Source organism: Pristiophorus japonicus, chromosome 5 (genome assembly GCF_044704955.1).
Source record: "Pristiophorus japonicus isolate sPriJap1 chromosome 5, sPriJap1.hap1, whole genome shotgun sequence".
NCBI classification, from domain to species: domain Eukaryota; kingdom Metazoa; phylum Chordata; class Chondrichthyes; family Pristiophoridae; genus Pristiophorus; species Pristiophorus japonicus.
In genome coordinates this window covers 58,237,263-58,262,516 of record NC_091981.1, presented here as the reverse complement: position 1 = coordinate 58,262,516, position 25,254 = coordinate 58,237,263, and the positions used below count along the sequence as shown (strand labels likewise).

The 25,254-nt window shown below is 44.6% G+C and overlaps 1 protein-coding gene across 1 annotated transcript in view; it reads right to left on the bottom strand.

Moving 5' to 3' along the window:
• LOC139263810 (nuclear transport factor 2-like) overlaps positions 1–25,254 on the bottom strand; it is a 43,942-nt gene that overhangs the window by 5,442 nt on the left and 13,246 nt on the right. Inside the window, exons 3-4 of the mRNA XM_070879864.1 lie at positions 9,227–9,298; positions 3,398–3,496 (exon numbers count right to left, since the gene is read on the bottom strand). Of these exons, the coding sequence (XP_070735965.1) occupies positions 3,398–3,496; positions 9,227–9,298 (171 nt within the window). The remainder of the gene's footprint in view (positions 1–3,397; positions 3,497–9,226; positions 9,299–25,254) is intronic.

The following is a 25,254-nucleotide window of genomic DNA, read 5'->3' as shown; positions in this document are numbered from 1 at the left end:
CTTTACAATATACATAGATGACCTAGAAGAGGGGACAGAGTGTAGTGCAACAAAATTTGCAGATGGCACTAAGATTAGTGGGAAAGCGGGTTGTGTAGAGGACTGAGAGGCTGCAAGGAGATTTGGATAGGTTAAGTGAATGGGCTAAGGTTTGGCAGATGGAATACAATGTCGGAAAGTGTGAGGTCATCCACCTTGGGGGGGAAAAAAAAAAACAGTAAAAGGGAATATTATTTGAATGGGGAGAAATTACAACATGCTGTGGTGCAGAGGGACCTGGGGGTCCTTGTGCATGAATCCCAAAAGGTTAGTTTACAGGTGCAGCAGGTAATCAGGAAGGCGAATGGAATGTTGGCCTTCATTGTGAGAGGGATGGAATACAAAAGCAGGGAGGTCTTGCTGCAACTGTATAAGGTATTGGTAAGGCCGCACCTGGAGTACTGCGTGCAGTTTTGATCACCTTACTTAAGGAAGGATATACTAGCTTTGGAAGGGGTACAGAGACGATTCACTAGGCTGATTCCAGAAATGAGGGGGTTACCTTATGATGATAGATTGAGTAGACTGGGTCTTTACTCGTTGGAGTTCAGAAGGATGAGGGGCGATCTTATAGAAACATTTAAAATCATGAAAGGGATAGACAAGATAGAGGCAGAGAGGTTGTTTCCACTAGTAGGGGAGACTAGAACTAGGGGGCACAGCCTCAAAATACGGAGGAGCCAATTTAAAACCGAGTTAAGAATTTCTTCTCCCAGAGGGTTGTGAATCTGTGGAATTCTCTGCCCAGGGAAGCAGTTGAGGCTAGCTCATTGAATGTTTTCAAGTCAAAGATAGATAGATTTTTTAACCAATAAGGGAATTAAGGGTTACGGGGAGAGGGCGGGTAAGTGGAGCTGAGTCCACGACCAGATCAGCCATGATCTTATTGAATCGCGGAGCAGGCTGGAGGAGCTAGATGCCACTCTCCACTCTCCACTCTCCACTCTCCACTCTCCACTCTCCACTCTCCACTCTCCACTCTCCACTCTCCACTCTCCACTCTCCACTCTCCACTCTCCACTCTCCACTCTCCACTCTCCACTCTCCACTCTCCACTCTCCACTCTCCACTCTCCACTCTCCACTCTCCACTCTCCACTCTCCACTCTCCACTCTCATTTAATAATAAGTGTTCTGGAAATAAGTTAAAATATTTGGACTTTTAGCAGAAACTTGGATATCGAGAGGAATTCTTTAAACAAACTATTTTGGGAAAATTACATGTTTCATACATCCATTACAAGAATCAGATTAAAATGCCTATAACTAGTTTAAGTGTGTGCTTTGCTCATTATGAGCGAGGGAGGGAGGATACATCTCCAAAACTTTGTTAATTCTGTCAAATTAAGAGTAAAATCAAAGCAGCGGGACTTAAGAACCTACCCAGGATAATACACGTTGAATTATTAAAACACATTCTTTATAACCAGATTACTATCTACTCGTCTTAATTCAAAGTTGCTAATTCAATTGCTGTAATTCAATTAAAAAAATCAAATTTATCAGGATCAAATTGTATTAGGTGCAATAAATTGGATTGATGGGAAAATAGTTTACATTTGGAAGATTTTTTCGTCTTTTAAAAACGGGAGCATAACTCTCACCACTGACTGCAGCCAATAAAGACTAGCATTTATATAGCGCCTTTCACAACCTCAAATCCCAAAGTGTGTTAGTCAATTAAGAACTTTTTAACGTGTAGTCACTGTTGTAATGTAGGAAACACAGCAGCCAATTTGCACCCAGCAAGCTCCCATAAACAGCAATGTGATAATGACCAGATAATATTTTTTGGTGGTGGTGGTTGAGGGATAAATATTGGCCAGGACACCGGGGATAACTGCCCTGCTCTTCGAAATAGTGCCATGGGATCTTTTACATCCACCTGAGGACAGACTAGGTTTCAGTTTAATAACTCATCCCTCAGCACTGGATTGTCAGCCTGAATTTTGTGCTCAAGTCTCTGGAGTGGGACTTGATTACTTCACTTTTATGCTGGGCAAGTTTGCTCTTTAGGTTGTATTTAGCCTTACTGGTAGAAGACAGACCAATCAAGATACATATACAATATTTCACGTCGCTTGTGATTTAACATGCATTTATCGAATCAAAAAAGCAGCTACGGAGATTAATCCAGCTCCAGTGGGAAATTATAGGAAATTAATGTACAGTCTGATGCAATGACACGAGACTCATGGAATTAGAAATGGTATGTACTTTTGTTTGTAATCAACCTGAGTTTTGAATTCAGAAACAAAGGATAAATTACAATTCAAGTTTAAAAAATTGTGTTCATCTTCTGGTTAAATTAATTGTTAAGAGAAATGTCTGTCATTTCTGGCCAGCTTTCTATTTGTAACTAAGCTTTGACATTTTGCATTTCCCATAAGAGATATATAGTTGAGCAGTGCATCAGGGCTTTTCAACATTTTACCATTTCATTTGACTGCTGCTTAGCTGATAAAAGTGCCAGTAAGAGCAATGCAATAAACAACTTATAAGCTCAATGGTAGTTAGTGGGATGTTATTTAAACTCCGGTGTGAGTGCGCTCCTGATCTGCTCTCTCGCACCAAAGGCAGCACTGAATCAGTTAATTTAAGAATTTCTGCAGAAGCCACAATGAACAGATACTCAGCCATAGAGTTCAGCCATTTAGTCATTGAATTAACCCCAACCCAGCTAGTGAAACAATTTCTACCATGTCATTTAAATTTCCCGCGGTGGGAATCTGCCACATCGTTTTTTTGCAAACTTGTTAAACAATGCCTTAAAAGCAACAAGGAGTTATTGGCCTTGGAGGCAGTGCAGATTCACCAGAATGATACCGGGGCTAAATTATGAGGACAGGTTGCATAGACTAGGCTTGCCCGCAGGACATGCTGGGAAGGCAGGAGCATGCGCGCAGCCTTCACTGCGCATGCACGCAGGTGCCGGCACGGTTTTCGGCGCTGGCCTGTTGCTCCGCCCCCCCCCCCCACTTCAGACTTTCAGACTGCACACCACGCCAGGACTCCGGGGTCTCCGAAGAGCAGCCAGGATGGGGCCCCTTTTTTCTTAAGGCACGTAAGGTAAGTGCGCCGAAAAGAGTTGGACAAAGTTGGACCCTATGTCCCTTAACAGTTTAAAAAAGAAACTACTAATTTCATTCATTTTTGATGACAATAAATGGACTTGCACATTAAAGGACAATACAAAAGTGTGGAGTTTTAATTGATTAAATTGGAAGAATGAGCAAACACCCATTTTTGCTGTTAAACACAAGATTGTGACCACACTTCTGTCAAGTAACCTACACCACTGTAAAGAGGTAATTCCCCACAAATAAACCCACATTTCCTGAGCAATTTCCCCCACTCACCTTTAGCTGTCCTACCACCATACTAAGAACACAGCTGTCCGGTGCTGGTTGATGGTCCTCAGCAGTTATACTATGCTGAATCTTCTGGAATGGAAGGCCCTAGAGTTTAAGAGAAGTGGCAAATAAATGTTTACTTTATGCTTCAGATTCAGTCCAAATTATCAATGACCAAACCCCTTACCAATAAAGGAGCCAAAACAAAAATTGATGCAGCAAGTTTCCAAACCTTGAAAAAAAAGTAGCCAGTTCGAAACTCTCAAAATATATATTCCCACTACTCGGGACAGAACTATCTTGCAATCGACTTGAATTGAATGGGGTGCTTGCCAGTGAAAATTAGTTGACGTATTCCAGTCACGTTGTTAGGCTTATCTAGGTTATTGGCATCAACAAGTGCACTTTAGCCAATATGCTTTAATGTGTACAACATGGGGTCATCCTACAATCCGCACCCCCAGTGAGGAGTGGCATTGCAGGAAGTGCCCATTCAGGAAATCACAGGCATACAGCCCCTGGGAGCACCAACTCATGGAATCACCCACAATTAAGCATTGCTCAACATGGCGAATGGCACACAATAGATCGCAGGTTGAGTCCAACACCACACAAGGTTTAGCTAGAAGAAATACCCCAATTCTTTCAGAAATGTCTGAACCATACATTGAGACCGTTGCTCATCAGTATCACCCAACCATCATCATCATCATAGGCCGTCCCTCTGAATTGAGGAAGACTTGCTTCCAATCTTGAACAGTCCACGAGAGCCACAGACTGTCTGTCCCACCTGTGGCAGACATTGAGGGAAGGGGTGGGTGGGACTGGTTTGCCGCACGCTCTGTCCGCTGCCTGCGCTTGATTTATGCACGCTATCGGCGTCGAGACTCAAGGTGCTCAGCGCCCTCTCGGATGCACTTTCTCCACTTAGGGCGGTCTTTGGCCAGGCACTCCCAGGTGTCGGTGGGGATGTCGCACTTTATCAGGGAGACTTTGAGGGTGTCCTTGTCATGTTTCCGCTGCCCACCTTTGGCTCATTTGCCATGAAGGAGCTCCACGTGGAGCACTAACTTTGGGAGTCTCGTGTCTGGCATGCGAACTATGTGGCCTTCCCAGCGGAGCTGATAGAGTGTGGTCAGTGCTTCAATGCAGGGGATGTTAGCCTGGACGAGGACGCTGATGTTGGTGCGCCTATCCTCCCAGGGGATTTTTAGGATCTTGCGGAGACATCATTGGTGATATTTCTCCAGCAACTTGAGGTGTCTGCTGTACATGGTCCATGTCTCTGAGCCATATAGGAGGGCAGGTATTACTACAGGCCTGTACACCAGGAGTTTGATGGTAGTTTTGAGGGCCTGGTCTTCAAACACTCTCTTCCTCAGGCGGTTGAAGGCTGCACTGGCGCACCAGAGGGGGTGTTGGATCTTGTCGTCGATGCCTGCTCTTGTTGATAGGAGGCTCCCGAGATATGGGAAGTGGTCCACGGTGTCCATGGCCATGCCGTGGATCTTGATGACTGAGGTGGGGGGGCAGGCTGGTGGAGGACCTTTGTTTAGCGTAAGGCCTATGCTTTCGTACACCTCAGTAAATACGTCGACTATATCCTGGAGTTCAGCCTCTATGTGTGCAGATGCAGGCCACCCAACACATCATTGATAAAAGACTTTGAATAGGTAGGTGGGTGACAAGACAGACTAGCAGGATAGATAAGTCTTCGGTCGCCTGAGGAAGAGTGTTCGATGACCAGACCCTCAAATCTGCCACCAAGCTCATGCTCTGCAGGCCCTCCTGTATGGCTCAGAGACATGGACCATGTACAGTAGACACCTCAAGTCGCTGGAGAAATACCACCAATGATGTCTCCGCAAGATCCTGCAAATCCCCTGGGAGGACAGTCACACCAACGTGAGTGTCCTCGACCAGACCACCATCCGCAGCATTGAAGCACTGACCACACTTGATCAGCTCCGCTGGGCAGGCCACATAGTTCGCATGCCAGACAAGAGACTCCCAAAGCAAACGCTCTACTCGGAACTCCTTCACGGCAAACGAGCCAAAGGTCGGCAGAGGAAATGTTACAAGGACACCCTCAAAGCCTCCTTGATAAAGTGCAATATCCCCACTGACACTTGGGAGACCCTGGCCAAAGACCGCCCTAAGTGGAGGAAGTGCATGGGGAGGGCGCTGAGCACTGAGTCTCATCGCTGAGAGCATGCAGAAATCAAACGCAGGCAGCGGAACGAGCGTGTGGCAAACCAGTCCCACCCACCCTTTCCCTCAACGACTATCTGTCCCACCTGTGACAGGGACTGGGGTTCTCGTATTGGACTGTTCAGTCACCTAAAGACTAATTTTTGGAGTGGAAGCAAGTCTTCCTTGACTCCGAGGGACTGCCTATGATGATGACATATGCCTTCGAGCTGGAATACACATTCCTGATAAAAACCAAGACGCAGTCATGTATTCCCATTGCTACCATCTCCTTCATGAGGATGATATAATGCACTCGGCCAAAACCTTTATAGAAAACAACCACCATGCATGTTTAATTTCCCAGCTTTATGTCATTCCACAAAATCATATAAAGCAAAATCTGCCCCATATATCCAGGAACAAATTCCAGTCCATTCCTTTTTTTATTACAACTTCAGACCCCAATGCACCCAATCTACATGTTGCAAATACCTGCGCTACTTTGAGTTTGAGTTCAATAGGATACCTTTTATTTGTGGGCTGAAATCACAAACTGTACATGTGCCACAAACAGAATTCTAATACCTCCTCTCAGAAGGGCAGCTCCAGAGACAAGTTGCTGGTTCTCCAAGGTCGTAACCCTAAACCACACCCCATCCCCAGAGAATGCTTTTAGGAATTCAGCACTGCATCCATCCATGCCTGCCTTGACTCAGCGGCAGCACTCTCACTTCTGTCAAAGGGTTCAAACCCCATTCCAGCGACTCAAGTACATAATCTAGGCTGACATTTCAGTGCAGTATCGAGGGAGTGCTGCACTGTTGGATGTGCTGTCTTTCAGTGAGAAGTTAAACAGATGTTCCCATCTGCTCTCAGGTGGGCATAAAAGATCCCATGGCACCGTTCAAAGAGAAGCAGGAGAGTTCTCTTGGTGTCCTGGCAAATGTTCAATCCTCAACCAAAGCAGATAATCTGGTAATTTGTCCCAGTGCTGTTTTGTGGGACAAACTGGCTGCCTCATTTCACTACATCACAATAAAAAGTTCCTCATGGGCTGTGAACCACTTTGGAATATCTTTTGGTCATGAAAGTGTTGTATAAATGCAAGTTTTTTTTCTTCTATCTTAACATTTTCCAGGTAACAAAGTGGAGTTCACTCCCTCCCAGCAAACTAGCACACACCATCGCCATGTCCAATTTCAATGCGGGTGGGCGGGGCCCTACCACGGCCCTTCGAGTGGACATCAAACTAGTATAATACCTTTTCTGTGTTGTAATGTTGTAGATGCCCTGCAAGCTTAGGGTGTTAGTATGATTATATATTATGTTCTTTTAAAAAAAAAAGACAAAATCCCTTTTAATCATGATTGATAAAGGAAGTGAGCCAACAGAATCTATTGAGAATAATTTGTCTAATTGCACACCCGTGTGAATGAACACAACCCCCTGATCCCACATTATCTCCCTCATGATCTACTGGACTGCCCTGAAGAAGCTTCAAGTAGACCTTAATCTTGCAAGGCATTGGCAGGATAGACTCACCAACGTCAGCGTATTCAATCAGCTCCGATGGACGGGCCACATTGTCCGCATGCCCGATACTAGATTCCCGAAAAAAGCACTCTACTCCGAGCTATGGCATGACCAGCGAGCCCCAGGAGGGCAGAGAAAACGCTACAAGGACACCCTCAAAACCTCCTTGAAAAAATATAACATCCCCACCGACTCTTGGGAATCCCTGGCCCAAGACCGCTTGAAGTGGAGGAGAAGCATCCGAGAAGGCGCTGAACACCTCAAGTCTCGTCGCTGGGAGCACACGGAAGCAAAGCACAAGCAACAGAAGGGGCGTACGACAAATCAAGCACCCACCCACCATCATCTGCCCAACCTGTGATAGAGACTGTAGATCCTGCATTGGTCTCACCAGTCACCTTAGAACTCATTTTAATGTGGAAGCAAGTCAGCCTAGAATCCGAGGGACTGCTCAAGAAGAATAATCAACACATTGGCTTGTAATGGTTGAATGACTAGGTCTCCAGCTTTAACCCATTTAGGGCTTTGGACAGAGGCAAGAAAATCTTTGGTGACCACTGATGAGATGAACACTATGGTATGGCTACAGAGACAAAGTCTGAGACTTAAGCCACAAGAAGGATATTGCTGACCAACAAAAGTTTTAGCATGACCATGCAGCAGACAGCACAGCCACTCTGATTTAGCAGTCATCAATTATGGTGGGGCTAACGAAGAAAGCCACTCTTGGCTGGCCAGTAGTCCAAAGTTTCTCCCAAGGATATAGCAAGCTACTTATAATTGCTGTACCATTTTTAAATTCATACTCGGGCAGTGAAATTGGTTAACCTTGGAAAAACAGTAATTACCAACGTTGAGGGGGTTGCATAATCTTTTAAGCTCCAGGCTAGAAATATTCCAATCATTCAAAAAGACCGTTGGGAAATCTTTCTGCATGGCCATTCAGTGATGTACCTACAGTCAAAGATCCTCCAGAATTCAGCAACTCGCAGCTACCGAGTAACATGGCTTGTCAGATTTATCCAAGGTCTAGATCCATTCAGTATCCAAGGTCTCGATCCATTAAAGTATCCAAGGTCTCGATCCATTAAAGTATCCAAGGTCTCGATCCATTAAGTATCCAAGGTCTCGATCCATTAAGTATCCAAGGTCTCGATCCATTAAGTATCCAAGGTCTCGATCCATTAAGAAGTATTTTTGATCCAATAAGGTTAGCTGATTACATAGATTTCAACTACCAGACAATAGACACTGCAACCACAAAACCATAGGAAGTGATCTTTCCATTGATTTCCTGAACAGCAATGACATGAATCCATTCCCGGGAAACAAAAATCACATTTTAAATTCCAGGTGGCAAACAGGCCAGACTTTTCAGAGGAATCCTTACGTTTCTATTATGCGTCATAGCAAAGCAACATCTGAGCAGGCATGACCAGATTAAAATTTTTTTTTTATAAAAGTGATGTTGCTTGAGTGATAAAAATTGGCCCAGACATTGCCGTGGGATATTTTACATCCACTTGAAAGGGCAGACGTCTCATCCAAAATATGGCACCTTCAACAGAGCAGCACTCCCCCAGTACTACACTGATGTGTCAACTTTGATTATGCGCTCATGTCTCTGGAACGGGACTTCTGTTAAGATGGACTAATAGTTCTGATGATCTGAAGTACAAATAGGAATTTACTATAATAGATCTAGATGAAAGCAAGCTTATTTGGGATTTGGCTTGAAGGCTGTTCCATCCCATGTATTTATAAAGTTACACGCAACAGCTCAAAAGCAACCAACTGCTAGTGGAAAGTATGGATACAGGAATCAAATACTCTCAGCAAACATATTTCAAAAGTCATAATATTTGATCATACTAATACCCTAAGCTAGCAGGGCATCTACAACATTACAATAAAGCAGGAAAATGCATCTGCAGAACCCAGAGGTGAATTACAACAGAAATTAAAATGATGGAAAACATGAGCAGTGTTTAAACCAAGACATTTTCCAGCATGTGCCTAAAAAACCACAGTTCCACCCACATCACTGGTAATCATAATGTGTGTTAATATATAATGTTAATGCACACAACGCAACTATGAATTACATACAGCTATTTTCGCCATTATTGCAGCTTTTCCCTGGAAAGGTTGTCCTTCCCATGTTAAGCAGGAACAGTCACTCTGGAAGTGAAAGAGAGAGAGAGAGATTTAAAATTAGTTACACTTTATGAAGAACAAATGTTTACAACCTTCTGACAGGAAATCTTCATGCACCTCAAGTTTTTGTAATGGTACTAGTTTTGTCTCCCCTCCGGTATACAGCTCTACCGTAAAAAGCTGCGCAAGAGAGAAACAGAACAAACACATGTCTTACTCCAAATGTATGTTCAAAAAGGGAAAAGGGCTAAACCAGGTCATTATTAGAATCTCTGGCAGTTTTTCTATAGAGACACATTAGTGAGCACTGAAAGAAAGGTACAGATAATCAGGGACAGTTAACATAGATTTATATGGGTTACATCATACTGAATTAATTTAATCAAATCCGTTGAGCAAATTACCAAGTGCATAGACAAAAGGATAGTATTTGATAGTGACACACAAGAGGCTTAAGAAGATTAATGTTCATGGTATTGTGTAAAATTTTACAATACAGAAGCAGGCCATTTGTCCCAACATGCTTCACACAGACCACCTCCCATCCCTCTTCATCTAACCCTATCAACATATCCAGTTATTCCTTTCTTGTGCTTATCTAGCTTCCCCTAAAATGCAGCTATGGTATTTGCCTCAACGTTCTTACCACTGTTTAGGTAAAGAGGTTTCTCCTGAATTCTCTATTGGATTTATTACTGACTATCTTATCACCTCTGGAGTCCTCCAAGGATCTATCCTTGGCCCTGTGGAAATGTATTTTTATCTAAGCTGATACCACATGGTATTTTTGTGCCCTTTTTAATATATAACAAAATGGAGTCCTGGTCCTTCCAGAAATTTCTGCATAAAGCAGTCGGCTTGCATAAACAGCTAAACCTGGCTTGAAAGGGCTGATAGCCACTAGACAGCTAGGAGGCAAGTCCTGCTGAGACAAGTACCCCCCCTCCCCCCTCCATGGTGCTCTCCTATTGTCTATACGACATCAGTTCCACGCCACCCCACCCTTTTCGAAGTATTCAAACCACCAGCTATTATCTCTTGTAGAGACCTCATCCATTTGATGCAAAAAGATAACTGACCAATCCTGACACAATGCAAGGCAGGTAATAGCGCATTACCACACTCTCATTGAATAATGGCCGACTGGCCAACTAATAACCCTGACAAAAGGAAATATCTGGAAACCATGTCAGGACAAGGATGTAGTAATTAACGCTTTATCTGTATTCACTGACTGCGAGACAGAGCCAATACACAGGGAGAGGCTATAACTTGGGTTTTACTGTATAAATATCTCGTGAAACTGTACCATTTCAGAGGTGTTCACTTAGCCATTGACTGAGTGTGACCTTTCCCTTGCTAGCAAGTAAATTAAAGAAACTTCTGCCGGAGCTGAAGGTGTCTGAGTCATTTATCGGAGGTCGAGATTTCGACAGCCCCCTGCTATTTCTCATCTACATGAACACAAGAATTAGGAGCAGGCGTAGGCCATACAGTCCCTCGAGCCTGCTCCACCATTCAATAAGACCATGGCTCATTTTCAACCTCAACTCCACTTTCCTGCTCAATCCCCATATCTCTTGATTCTCCTAGAATCCAAAATTCTATACTCAACAATTCAGCATCCACAGCCCTTTGGGGTAGAGAATTCCAAAGATTCACAACCCCAAATGAAGAAATTCCTCCACATCAGTTTTAAATGGCCGACCTCTTATACTGAGACTATGGGCCTTTCTAGACTTTCCAGTATGGGAAACAACCCAGGGTATCAGCATCTACCCTGTCAATCCCCCTCACAATCTTCTATGTTTCAGTAAGATCAACTCTCATTCTTCAAAAGTCTAGAATATAGGTCCAATCTACTCAATCTCGTCATAGGACAACCCTCTCATCCTAGGAATCAATTTAGGTGAACCTTCGTTGCATGCCTCCAAGGCAAGTATATCCTTCCTCAAATGAGACGACCAAAACTGTGCACAGTACTCCAGGTGTGGTCTCACCAAAGCCCTGTACAATTACAGCAAGACTTCCTTACTCTTGTACTCAAACCACCTTGCAATAAAGGCCAACATGCCATTTGCTTTACTAATTGCTTGCTGTACCTGCATGCTAACTTTGTGTTTCCTGTACGAGGACACATCATCATAGGCAGTCCCTCGGAATCGAAGAAGACTTGCTTCCACTCCTGAAGTGAGTTCTTTGGTGGCTGAACAGTCCAATACGAGAGCCACAGACCCGGTCACAGGTGGGACAGATAGTTGTTGAGGGAAGGGGTGGGTGGGACGGACTGGTTTGCCGCACGCTCTTTCCGCTGCCTGCGCTCGATTTCTGCATGCTCTCGGTGTTGAGACTCGAGGTGATCAGCGCCCTCCCAGATGCACTCTCTCCACTTAGGGCGGTCTTTGGCCAAGGACTCACAGGCGTCAGTGGAGATGTCGCACTTTATCAGGGAGGATTTGAGGGCGTCCTTGTAACATTTCCGCTGCCCACCTTTGGCTCATTTGCCGTGAAGGAGCTCCGCGTAGAGCACTTGCTTTGGAAGTTGCGTGTCTGGCATGCGAACTACGTGGCCTGCCCAGTGGAGCTGATAGAGTGTGGTCAGTGCTTCAATGCTGGGGATGTTAGCCTGGACGAGGACGCTGATGTTGGTGCGCCTGTTCTCCCAGGGGATATGTAGGATCTTAGAGACATCTTTGGTGACATTTCTCCAGTGATTTGAGGTGTCTACTGTACATGGGCCATGTCTCGGAGCCATACAAGAGGGCAGGTATTACTATAGCCCTGTAGACCATGAGCTTGGTGGCAGTTTTGAGGGCCTGATCTTCAAACACTCCTCAAGCGGCCGAAGGCTGCACTGGCGCACTGAAGGCGGTGTTGGATCTCATCATCAATGCCTGCTTTTGTTGATAGAAGGCTCCCAAGATATGGGAAGTGGTCCACAGTATCTAGGGCCACGCCATGGATCTTGATGACTGGGGGGCAATGTTGTGCGACGAGGACAGGCTGGTGGAGGATCTTTGTCTTACGGATGTTTAGCATAAGGCCCATGCTTTCATACGCCTCAGTAACTACGTCGACTATGTGCTGGTGTTCATCCTTTGGACTTGCGCAGACGCAGGCATCGCCCGCGTACTGTAGCTCGACGACAGAGGTTGGGGTGATCTTGGACCTGGCCTGGAGTCGGCGAAGGTTGAACAGGTTCCCACTGGTTCTGTAGTTTAGTTCCACTCCAGCGGGGAGCTTGTTGGCAGTGAGGTGGAGCATGGCGGCGAGAAAGATTAAGAGGGTTGGGGCGATGACACAGCCCTGATTGACCCCCGGTCTGGACCTGGATTGGGTCTCTTGGTAAGGATCACGGCCTGCATGTCGTCGTAGAGCAGGCGAAGGATGTTGATGAACTTTTGGGGGCATCCGCAACGGAGGAGGTTCACTCCATAGACCCTCGTGATTGACAGTGTCAAAGGCCTTTGTAAGGTCGAAGGCAGCCATGTAGAAGGGCTGGCGCTGTTCCCTGAACTTTTCCTATAGCTGTCGCTGAAAGGATGCAAAATTCACGAAAACCCCCCCAGTGTTTGGGCTCATTCTAAATGAAATTTAATTTTGGACTATATACCGGAAAGTTTGGATTCCTAAAGTGCTTATGGAAGAAACTACGAACTTTAATCGAATTTTGGACTTTTAAAAGACAAATTCAAGGCTGTGGGCGGGCCTAAAGAACGAACAGGAGACAACTTGATTATTGAGGCTGTCTGGGTGTTGGGACTCACGCTAACTTGTCTGGAGGAATGGACATTCGAAAACCTTTCTCCACAGGAGACATTTATATTACAACAATAATTCAGAGATGGCCAGCCATCAAACCAAACTGAGAAAAGTCATCTTCAACATGAATAAGAACAAAGGGCCCACTACAGCTTGTATACGAAAAACTAAGCACAAAAGGACATTGCGACTACCAAGCTAATATTTTTATCAGGATCAGTTTTCGAACATCAACCCACCCAAAACATATTAACTTTTAACGAGCCCGCCAAAATATTACAAAGAAGAATCAAGCCCGTCAAATTTAAACAAAGAACTTTAAACTGATTTAGCGCCAAGATTAGAACAACTCAAACCATATAACTGGTCCCCTGTTTCAACAGAGGGGATGACATACTTTGCCATACAACCGAGACCACGCTGGTGTCATCAAGAAGGGAGAGAAACCAACGCGACAGTTGTAAACTAACTTCTCCAGCCTCGAAGTCCTGAAGGAAGGAAGAACATCACCATCGTGGCAACAACCGACCACAGCCAACATGGTACTAACGAAAAACCATCGCGATCAACCAAACTCAAAACAAAACTCCAACTGGAAGAAACTGAAGAATCGAAAGTTTCCACTCTACAATCCAAGGCCGGACTATCAACAGGTGAAAACATTACCTAAAGAGATTTTGAACCCATTTCTAACGAAGAAAACCGGGTACTTACCTCATAGATCCAAAATGCGCCTTACCGCATCAGCGGACTCAACCCAACTGAAGATTGCGCAGTAAGAAGTCTTCTCGGACGTTCGGGGTATGGCAAGCAGAGTCCCTGTCTGCCCTGGAGTCTGACCTAGCTAGAATTAGGCATTGGGAGGTGAGAGGTGTAATTTTTACTGTAACCCCCTTTGTTTGATGTATTGTTCTTTATTAGAGTGATTATAAGTATGACATTAATTTTATTACAGTCAAGAAAATACAAAGTTCTTTTGTACCAAACCAGTTGACCTTTGCACTTTATCACATCCCCCAAATAAATCCAGCGTCTAGAACCCAAGGGAGTGGGAGCGATTCGAACCGCTCAAGTAGGTCAGAAGTGAACCTGACCCCCGGGACCACTCCTCTTACATTGTGCTGCAAAAAATCATGTCCATTGTGCCCCGTAGGGGACGAAATCCGCACTGTGACTCCAGGACGGGTTCCTCGGCCACGGGAAGAAGACATAAGAACATAAATAGGAACAGGAGTCTGCCATACAGCCCCCCAAGCCTGCTCCGTCATTCAACAAGATCATGGCTGATCTGATCATGAACTCAGCTCCACTTCCCTGCCCGCTTTCCATAACCCCTTATCATTTAAGAAACTGTCTATTTCTGTCTTAAATTTATTCAATGACCCAGCTTCCAAGGCTCTCTGAGACAGCGAATTCCAGGTTTACAACCCTCAGAAGAAATTTCTCCTCAGCTATTTTAAATGGGCGGCCCCTTATTCTAAGATCATGCCCTCTAGTTCTTGTCTCTGCCCCCCCCCCTCCCAAATCAGAGGAAACATCCTCTCTGCACCCACCCTGTCAAGCCCCCTCATAATCTTATATATTTCGATAAGATCACCTCTCATTCTTCTGAATTCCAATGAGTAGAGCCCCAGCCTACTCAATCTTTCCTTATAAGTCAACCCCCTCATCCCCGGAATCAACCTAATGAATATAGAAACCAAAACTGCACGCAGTACTCCAGGTGTGGCCTCACCAATACCTTATATGGCTGTAGCAAGACGTCACTGCTTTTATACTCCATCCCCTTTGCAACAAAGGCCAAGACCATTGGCCTTCCTGATCACTTGCTGTACCTGCATAATATCCTTTTGTGTTTCATGCACAAGTACCCCCAGGTCCCGCTGTACTGCGGCACTTTGCAATCTTTCTCCATTTAAATAATAACTTGCTCTTCGATTTTTTTTTCTGCCAAAGTGCATGACGTCATACTTTCCAACATTATACACCATCTGCCAAATTTTTGCCCACTCACTTAGCCTGTCTATGTCCTTTTGCAGATTTTGTGTTTCCTCATCACACATTGCTTTTCCTCACATCTTTATATCATTAGCAAATTTGGCTATGTTACACTCAGTCCCTGCTTCCAAGTCGTTAATATAGATGGTAAATAGTTGGGGTCCCAGCACTGATCCCTGTGGCACTCCACTAGTTACTGGTTGCCAACCAGAGAATGAACCATTTATCCCTACTCTCTGTTTGTTAGCCAATTCTCTATCCATGCTAATATATAACCCCCAACCCAGTGAACTTTTATCTTGTGCAGTAACCTTTTATGTGGCACCTTGTCAAATGCCTTCTGACCTTGGAGATCTTCGAAGTTCTCCTTCCAACGGGTCCTGACTACCTCGGTGTCCTTGATGAGTGTTTCCCTTTCCTTGGCCAGCAGTGGAGTGGGGCCTTGGGTGTTTGGCCCATAGGTGGCCTTGACTGCGATGAAGAATTCTTGCACATCATGGCTGTCGGCCAGCTGCTGTAACAGTTGAGGAGGACACTAGCGACGACTTTCCCAGTGGCTGATAGCACGGAGATTCCTCTGTAGTTGCCGCAGTCGGACTTGTCCCCTTTTTTTTAAGATGGTCACGATTACTGCATCTCGGAAATCCCCCAGCATACTCTCCTCCCTCCAGATGAGAGAGATAAGGTTGTGTATTCGCGCCAGCAGTGCCCTCTCCGCCATACTTCAATGCCTCAGCAGGGATTCCATCCGCACCCGTAGCCTTGTTTTTAAGCTGTCTCGTACAGTGTTGGGGTCTTAGAGGTGGTGGCGGGTAGCATGCTGCGGGATGGAGTCGAGAACACTCGAATCAAAGTCTCTATTGAGGAGATCTTCTAAGTGCTCCTTCCAGCGGACCCTGACTGCCTCGGTGTCCTTGATGAGTGTTGCCCTATTCTTGCCAGCAGTGGGGTGGGACCTTGGGTGTTTGGCCCGTAGGTGGTTTTGACTGCGATGAAGAATCCTCGCGTGTCATGGCTGTCAGCCAGCTGCTGTAACTCCTGTGCTTTTTTCATCCACTGCCTGTTCTTTAGGTCCCGGCTTTTTTGTTGGACCTCAGCCTTGTAATGCTGTCTGTAATGCTGCTCCTCCGTTGGGTTGTTGTGTTAGGCTCAGAAATGCCCTGCGCTCGCAATCTATTAGCTCTTGGATCATCTAAATCTCTGAACACCAACGTTTAATAGTTTCTCACCATTTAAAATATTCTGTTTTTCTATTCTTCCTACCAAAGTGAATAACCTCACATTTCCCCACATTATACCCCCATCTGCCAACTTATTGCACACTTAACCTGTCTATATCTCGGCAACATCATTTGGAAACATGTCAGGTTTCACATGTACGCTGATGGCACACAGTTCTATCTCACTACCACCTCCCTCGACCCCTCCACTATTTCTAATTTGTCACACTGCTGGTCTGACATCCAACACTGGATGAGCAGAAATTTCCTCCAACTAAATATTAGGAAGACTGAAGCCAGTGTCTTCGGATCCTGTCACAAACTCTGTACCCTCGCCACCGACTCCATCCATCTCCCTGTCAACAATCTGAGGCTGAACCAGACTATTCGCAACCTTGGTGTCGTATTTGACTCAGAGATGAACTTCCGACCACATAGCCGTGCCATCACCAAGACTGCCTACTTCCACCTTCGTAACATCCCCCAACCCCGCCCCTCCCTCAGCTCACCTGCTGCTGAAACCTTTAGCTCCGCCTTTGTTACCTCTAGACTTGACTATTCCAATGTCCTCCTGAGTAACCAAGCTCAAAGGAGTAAAAAACCTAAAGTGATGTTAGTACAAGGAAAGGAGCTGATTGGTGAGTAGCTGGTGTGTGTTTTTTTTAAAGTTTTAAGTTTATTTCTTCTAAGTTAGTCCTAAGTCTATTAAATAGAGGCATGTGCACGGCAGCTCAGTCCCACGGAGTGCGCATACTGTGCCATGTGGGAACTTCGGGACGCTTTCCGCGTCCTGGACAACCACATGTGCAGGAAGTGTCATCAGCTGCAAGAGCTCAAGCTCCGGGTTTCAGAGCTTGAGCAGAAACTAGAGTCACTGCGGTGCACTGGGAGGAGGGAGAGAAGAAGAGTGGGAGAGCAATAATGGTAGGGGATTCGATAGGGGTGCAGACAGGCGTTTCTGTAGCTGCAGACATGACTTCAGGATGGTATGTTGCCTCCCTGGCGCCAAGGTTAAGGATGTCTCTGAGTGGCAGCAGAATATTCTGGGGTGGGGGACAGCCAGAGGTCGTGGTCCATATCAGTACCAATAACATAGGTAGAAAGAGAGATGAGGCTATGCAAGCAGATTTTAGGGAGCTAGGAAGAAGATTAAAAAGCAGGACCTCAAAAGGTAGTAATCTCTGGATTATTCCTGGTGCCACAGGCTAGTGAGTATAGAAATAGGAGGATAGAGCAGATGAATGCATGACTGAAGAGATGGTGCAGAGGGAGGGCCTCAGATTCCAGGGGTATTGGGACCGGTTCTGGGGGAGGTGGGACCGGAACAGGCCGGAAGGGTTGCACCTAAACAGGGTCGGAACCAATATGCTCACGGGGAGGTTTGCTAGTGTTGTTGAGGATTTAAACTAATTTGGCAGGGGGGTGGGCACCAGGATGCAACATTAGAAAGGGGAAATAAAGTGCTGAAAGGATTGGGGACACACAGAGTGCACCAGTAAGAAATAGTAAGGTATTAGGTGTCAAACAAACTAAGTGCACCCCATTTAGACACTTATTATCCCAGCAGTATGTGGCCTTCATATTCTTCCTAGCAAAATATACCACCTCACACCTACCTATACTGAAGTTCATTTGCCAATTACACGTCCATTCTGCAAATGTTTTAATGTCTTCCTTCATTTTGTCACATTCTTCCTTTGTATTAACTACACCTCCTAATGTGGTGTTGTCTGCAAATTTTGAAATTGTACTTCCAATTGCAGTCCAAATCATTAATGGTGGCTGGTGTGCAACGGCATCTTCTACCTTTCAGGATGTAATTCAGGACCTGGAATATTAGGAGCTTCATTGAAACATCTGTGAACTCATCCTTTTTTGGCGTGGAAGCAAGTCATCCTCATTTTGAGGGACTACCGATGATGATGATGATGAAATCATTAATGTAAATTGTGAACAACAGTGATCCCAGCACTGATCCCTGTGGAATACCATTTCCCACCTCTTGCCTGTCTGGAGCAGCCACTTTTAATCCCGACTCTGTTTTCTGTTTTGTAGCCAGTTTGCTATCCATTCTGCTGCCTGTCCTCTGACTCCACATGTTCTGATCTCAAGTCATGAGTCTGCTCTGTGGTACCTTATCAAAGGCCTTTTGAAAATCCAAATAGATTATGTCTACTGCATTACCCTTTGTCTACTCTGTCAAAAAATTCACTAAGGTTGCTCAAGCATGACTTTCCCTATAAAGATAAAGACTGTCGGAGGGACAGCCAGAATGTGAACCATGGCACTTTGGAGCAGGAGGCTGGTCAAAGCGGGGAGGAGGAGAGGAAGCATTATGTGGTAGTTGTAGGGGATTCTATAATTAGAGGGACAGATCTTTGTAAGCAAGATCGAGAGTCCCACAGGTATGTTGCCTACTTGGTCCCAAGGTAAGGGACATCTCAAACCAATTTGAAAGGATATTGGAGAGGGAGGAGGAGGAGGATCCAGTCATTGTGGTCCATATTGGGACCAACAACGTAGGGAAGAGTAGGCAAGAGGCCCTGTTTGGGGGAGTAGCAGAAACTAGGTTCTAAATTAAAGAACAGGGTTATAATCTCTGGATTATTACCTGAGCCACATGCAAATTGGCATAGGGATAAGCTGATTAGGGAAGCGAACATGTGGCGAAAGGAGTGGTGTGGGAAACAGGACTTCATTTCATGGGGCACTGGCACTAATATTGGGACAGGAAGGAACTGTACTGTTGGGACAGGCTCGACCAGGGTCCTAGCAGAAAGGATAAATAGGGCAGTCACAAGGACTTTAAACTAGTAAAGAGGGCTGGGGGGAAGAGAAAGAAGGGATCAGGTGGAAATTGTACTACAAGTAGTTCAAAAACAAACAAAAGGGAAGAGTAAAGCAAGTCAGAAAAATTGTGCTTTAGGCACTACAGGTAAAGGGAAAAACTAAAAGATGTAAAGTGATTAAACCAGCAGACAGAAATAAGAAACATGCAAGTAAAACATTAGAGCTGAAGGACAGGTTAGGGTGTGTGGCCCAACAAATAAGCGTTCTTTATACAAACACACGGAGCATAAGGAATAGATTAAAATGATCTGCAGGCGCGAATTTTAATTGCAGGGTATGATATGATAGCCATTACTGAGACATGGCTGCAAAACAGTCAGGACTGGGAACTAAATATACGAGGTTAAAAGGTCTCCAGGAAAGACAGGGGAAACAGCAGAGGGGGAGGAGTAGCCTTAGTGATTAAGGATGAAATCACTTCGATGATGAGAGGCGAGCAGGCAGTGGAAACTTTATGGGCAGAATTAAGAAATAAGAAAGGATTTAAGACTAGTGGGAGTTGTATATAGGCCCCTGGTCGCAGTCTGTGAAATGCTAGATTGTATAAATGCCAAGAGATTAGACAAGCATGTAGTGAAGGCAGAGCGGTTTTAATGGGGGATTTTAATTTGCATATAGATTGGGATAAGCAGACTAGCACCTGTCAGAAAGCTAGTGAATTTCTTAAGTGTCCAGGATAGTTTTCTACTACAGGTTGAACCTCCCTTATCCGGCACACTCGGCCCTGAACGATGGATTTTGCCGGATGAGGGGTGGTCACGTGTTTGGGTGGACTGCGCCTTTAAGTGCTGTTGCTGGGGTTAAGTATGTGTGCGCGCTGATTGGCTGGACCGACTGTCAGTCAGTCAATCAGCGTGCAGGGGGCCTCAAAGAGCTGACGGGCCCCGAAGAGTCGGCCTGACCCCCCCCCCCCCCCCCCCCAAACGAAGGGAGCGCTGTGGGAAGGAGCGGTCGGCCCGGGGACTGCAGCTGCAGGAGTTCCAGCAGGGCAATGAGGAGGAGGCAGTCAATTGAGGAGAAAGATTATATTGATGAGTAGGATTTTGACGGCCGTGTTCTGCGCATGCGCCATCCGGAAATGATCCCGGACGAGGGGTGGTGCCGGATAAGAGAGGTTCAACCTGTACAAGATATCATAGAAGCAATAAGGGGCATGCCATTAAGATTTAGTAAATGAGCCAAATTTAGTTAACAGCCTAACGGTGCATGAACATTTATCCAATAACATGATCGAGTTCAACGTAGCGTTTGAAAGGGAGAAACACAAAACAGCTATTAAGATTCTAGATTTAGGTACGGCCAACTTCAACAGGATGAGACAGACTGTCCACAGTAAACTGGGCAAATCTGTTAATGGGTAGAACGACAGGTGGTCAGTGGCAAATGTACAGAAAATAATTTAATGTGATACAGAACCAGTTTATACCCAACAGGAAAGAGCTATTTTTGTCAAAAAAAAGTGTCAGGGTTTTAAAAGTAGGTGAGCACATTGCAGATGCCCTAACTATAAGCTTCCAAAGTTCTCTCGATTCAAATACCATTCCTTTAGATTAGAAAATTGCGCAAGCCATTCCGCTATTTAAGAATGGCGAGAGGAAAACCAACGAATAATAGACCAGTTAGCCGAATATCTGTTGTCAGGAAATTACTAGAGTCTATAATTAAGGATAGAGTGACTGAACACCTGAACATTTTCAATTGATCAGAGAAAGCCAGCTTGTGTGAAAGGGAGGTCATGCCTGACAAACCCGATTGAATTTTTTGGTGGTTAAAATAATGGACAGGGGAATGTTTATAGATGTTATTTATATGGACTTCCAGAAGGCTTTTGATAAAGTCCCACACAAAAGACTGTTAACTAAGGTAGAAGCCCATGGAATTCAAAGCAAATTATTGACCTGGTTAGGAAATTGGCTGACCGGCAGGAGACAGAGTGTAGGGATAATGGATATGTACTTTAATTGGCAGGATGTGAATAGTGGTGTCCCGCAGCCTCAACTATTCATAGTATTTATTAACGACTTCGATGATGACATCTAAAACCATGTACCTAAATTGGCCAATAACAGAAAGATACGCGGCATTGTAGATGAAAGCCTAAAATTACAAATGATATCGATAAATTGTGAACGGGCAAAACTGTGGCAAATGCATTTCAATGTAGACAAATGTGAGGCTTTAGTCCAATATCCATCACAGAGACGTGGTTGCAAGATGATAAGGTTTGGAACTAAAAATATTCCAGGGTATGAGATGTTTAGAAAAGACAGGCAGAATGGAAAAGGAGCAGGGGTAGCCCTAATAATAAAGGATGGCACAAGGACATTAGTGAGACAGAAACTTGGCTTGGAAGATCAGGAAGTAGGATCAGTATGGGTGGAGATAAGAAATAACTGGGGGCAGAAAACACTGGTGGGAGTAGTTTATAGCCCCCCCCCAAACAGTAGCTATGCTGTTGGATAGAGTAATCAAACAACAAATAATAAGTTTTTAAACAAAGAAAATATAATAATCATGGGGGACTTCAATCTTCATTTTGAGTGGGCAAATCAAATTGGCAAAGGTAGTCCAGTGGATAGGACGAGTTCATGGAATGCATTCAAAACAGTTTCTTAGAATAATATATGTCATGAAACCAACCATGGAACAGGCTATTTTAGAGCTTGTATTATCTAATGAGACAGAGTGCGTTAGTAATCTCATGGTAAAGGATCCTCTGCAAAAGAGTGATCATAGTGGTAAAATTTCACATTGAATTTGAGCGTGAAATACTTTAGTCGAAAACAAGAGTCTTAAACTGATCCATCCGTGGCTAACTAAAGTTAAGCATATTCAATTAAAAAGAGGCTTATAATGTTGCAAAGAATAGCAGTAATCCTGAGGATCGGCAGAGTTTAGAAACCAGCACAGGATGACCAAAACATTGATTTTAAAAAAGGGAGAAAAAAAGAGTGAGAGTGAATTAGCAAGAAATATAAAAACAGATTGTAATAGCTCTATGGGTATGTAAAAAGGGTATGTAGAGGCTGAGAGAGGAGAAATTATAATGGGGGAATAAGGAAATGGCAGAGACTCTAAACAAATATTTTGTATCCGTCTTCACTGTAGAAGACACAAAAATCATACCAAAAATAGTGGGGAACCAAGGGGCTATTAAGAGCGAGGAACTTAGTAATTAATATCAATGGAGAAAAAGTACTTCAGAAACTAATGGGACTAAAAGCCAACAAATCCCCTGGACCTGGTGCCCTACATCTTAGGGTTCTAAAAGAGGTAGCTGCAGAGATAGTGGATACATTGGTTGTGATCTTCCAAAGTTCCCCAGATTCTAGAAAGGTTCCATTGGATTGGAAGGTAGCTAATGTAACCCCGCTTTTCAAGAAAGGAGGGAAAATGCTGGAATCCATTATTAAGGAAGTGATAACAGGGCACTTAGAAAATCATAATATGATTAGGCAGTGTCAACATGGTACTTATGAAAGGGAAATTGTATTTAACAAATTTATTAGAATTTTATGAGGATGCAACTAGCAGGGTAGATAAAATGGAACCAGTGGATGCAGTATATTTGGATTTCCAAAAGGCATTTGATGCGGTGCCACATAAAAGGTTGTTATGCAAGCTAAGGGCCTATGGGGTTGGGGTAATATATTAGCATGGATAGAGGATTGGGACAGAAAACAGAGAGTAGGGATAAACGGGTAATTTTCTGGTTGGCAGCTGTGACTAATAGGATGTCACAAGGATCAGTGCTTGGGCCTCAGCTATTTACAATCTATGTCAATGACTTAGATGAGGAGACTGAGTGTAATTTATCCAAGTTTGCTGACGATACAAAGCTAAGTGGGAAAGTGGGACAGAAAGAGCCTGCAAAGTGATATAGACAGGTTAACTGAGTGGGCAATAAGGTGGCAGATGGAGTATAATGTGAGGAAATGTGAGGTTATTCACTTTGGTAGGAAGAATAAAACAAACAAAATATCTTTTAAATGGTGAGAGGGCTGGATTTTCCGGTCCTGTCCGCCTCAGTTTTCACCGTGGCGGAAATCACGGCGGTGAGCTCTTCTGGGCGGATGGCCAGCTTCTTGCACCCCACCGAGGTTTTCGGGACAGGTCTCAGCGCGGAGCATTACCGCCCGGAAGAGGCGAGCCAGTGTGCAACGCCCCTGCTTGTGACACTGGCTCGATTTTTGAGTCCCGCCCGACCCATAGCACCACAGCGCACCCTGCTGGGACCACCTGTGAAAACAGGCGGTGCGACCTATACCGGCTGCAGTGAGGCAAATAATAGCCACCTCAGGTAAGTGATTTATTTTTGCGATTTATATTGTGGTGTGGTGGGCTATGTAGTAGAAATGTTTTGGTGTTTTTTTCTCTCTCCAGGCCTTTCTCCAAGCGCTCCCAGGTCGCCTGTTTAGCTCAGGATTTTTGCATGCTCAGCTGGTCTAGCATCCTAAGAGAAATGTGCAACACCTCCCTTAGCGCTCCGCCCCACGCTCAGGGCCCAGCTGCCCAAATTTGTTGACTGAGGCACAAACTATTCCCGGGCGCAAACTTTACCGCCCCGCCGCCACGAAATGAGCAAAGCCGAAAATCCAACCCAGTATTGTTGGTGCTCAAAGAGATTTAGGTGTTCTTGTACGGAAACACAAAGTTAGTATGCAAGTACAGCAAGCAATTAAGAAGGCAAATGGTACGTTGGCCTTTATTGCAAGGAGTTCGGAGTACAAAAGTAAGGAAGTTTTACTACAATTGTACAGGGCTTTGGCGAGACCACACCTGTAGCACTGTGCAGTTTTGGTCTCATAATCCGAGAAAGGACATGCATGCCTTAGAGACGGCGCTGGGATTGATCCCTGGGATGAGAGGGTTGTCCTATGAGGAGAGATTGAGCCTATATTCTCTGGAGTTTAGAAGAATGAGAAGTGATCTCATTGGAACATAAGATTCTGAGGGGGATTGACAGGGTAGATACAGAGAGGTTGTTTTCTTTGATCTACAATTAGGAAGCATAGTCTCAGGATAAGGGGTCGTTAATCTTTGGAATTCTCTATCCCAAAGGGCTGTGGCTGTTGAATCATTGAGTATATTCAAGGCTGAGATAGGTAGACTTTTGGACTCAAGGAGAATCAAGGGATATGGGGGAAATCGGGCAGGAAAGTGAAGTTGAGATCGAAGATCTTCCATGATCTTATTGAATGGCGGAGCAGGCTTGAAGGGCCGTATGGCCTACCCCTGCTCCTAATTCTTATGTTCTAACTTGGGAGTTTATTTTGTGCATCCCTTAGTGGATGTATCCCCATCCCAATTTTTCTTTTGTTATTGATGTAAAATACTTTACTATTTATTTTTATATTGCTCAATAATTTAATTTTGTAGTTCCTTTTCGCTTTCCCAACCTCTTTGTATTCCATTTTGTCATCCTATTTATTGTCTATGTACTTAGTGTATTAAAGTGGCATGGATAGAAGATGGTTTAAAAAAAAAAGTAGAAAGGGATTCAACAGAAGGGTTCAAAATTATCAGTGGGCTGAATTGTTAATAGTGAAAGATTGCTTCCACTGGCTTGAATGTTAGGAGACATGAACTCGGTCAGTTTGAGCGAGGCACGTACTCAAAAGTATTTCACATATATCCAGTGCTACAAACACAACAGTGGAAGAGCCAGCAGGAGGTGCAACAGCCACAGGGAGTAGTACACAAGAGGTACATTTACTGTGAAGTTCCTACTCTCACACACTCTATGTTGTGCTTGCAAGACTTCCTTATTAACTATGAACTTACAGTAAAAGTCTAAATGCATCGACTGCACAACTCCCACTGCAGATTCTTCTCTGCTCTGGAGTCTGCCATTGCCTCATAATTCCACTGTTCCTCCTCTCATAACTAATGAAGGGGGGGGGTCGGAGGATTCAGGAGAGAGTAAATTTAAAAGCAGCAAGAGAAATGTCAAGGCTCTCGAGCAGAGTAGAGTTTTGGGTAAAAATAAGCAGAGTGGGTCAGGAAGGGACAGAGGGAGTAACAAAGGCAATAGAGCATCAGTGACTAAGGTGACATCAGTGAAAAATAGAAAAAAGTTAAAGCTAAACTTAAGAACATAAGAAATAGGAACAGGAGTAGGCCATACAGCCCCTCGAGCCTGCTCCGCCA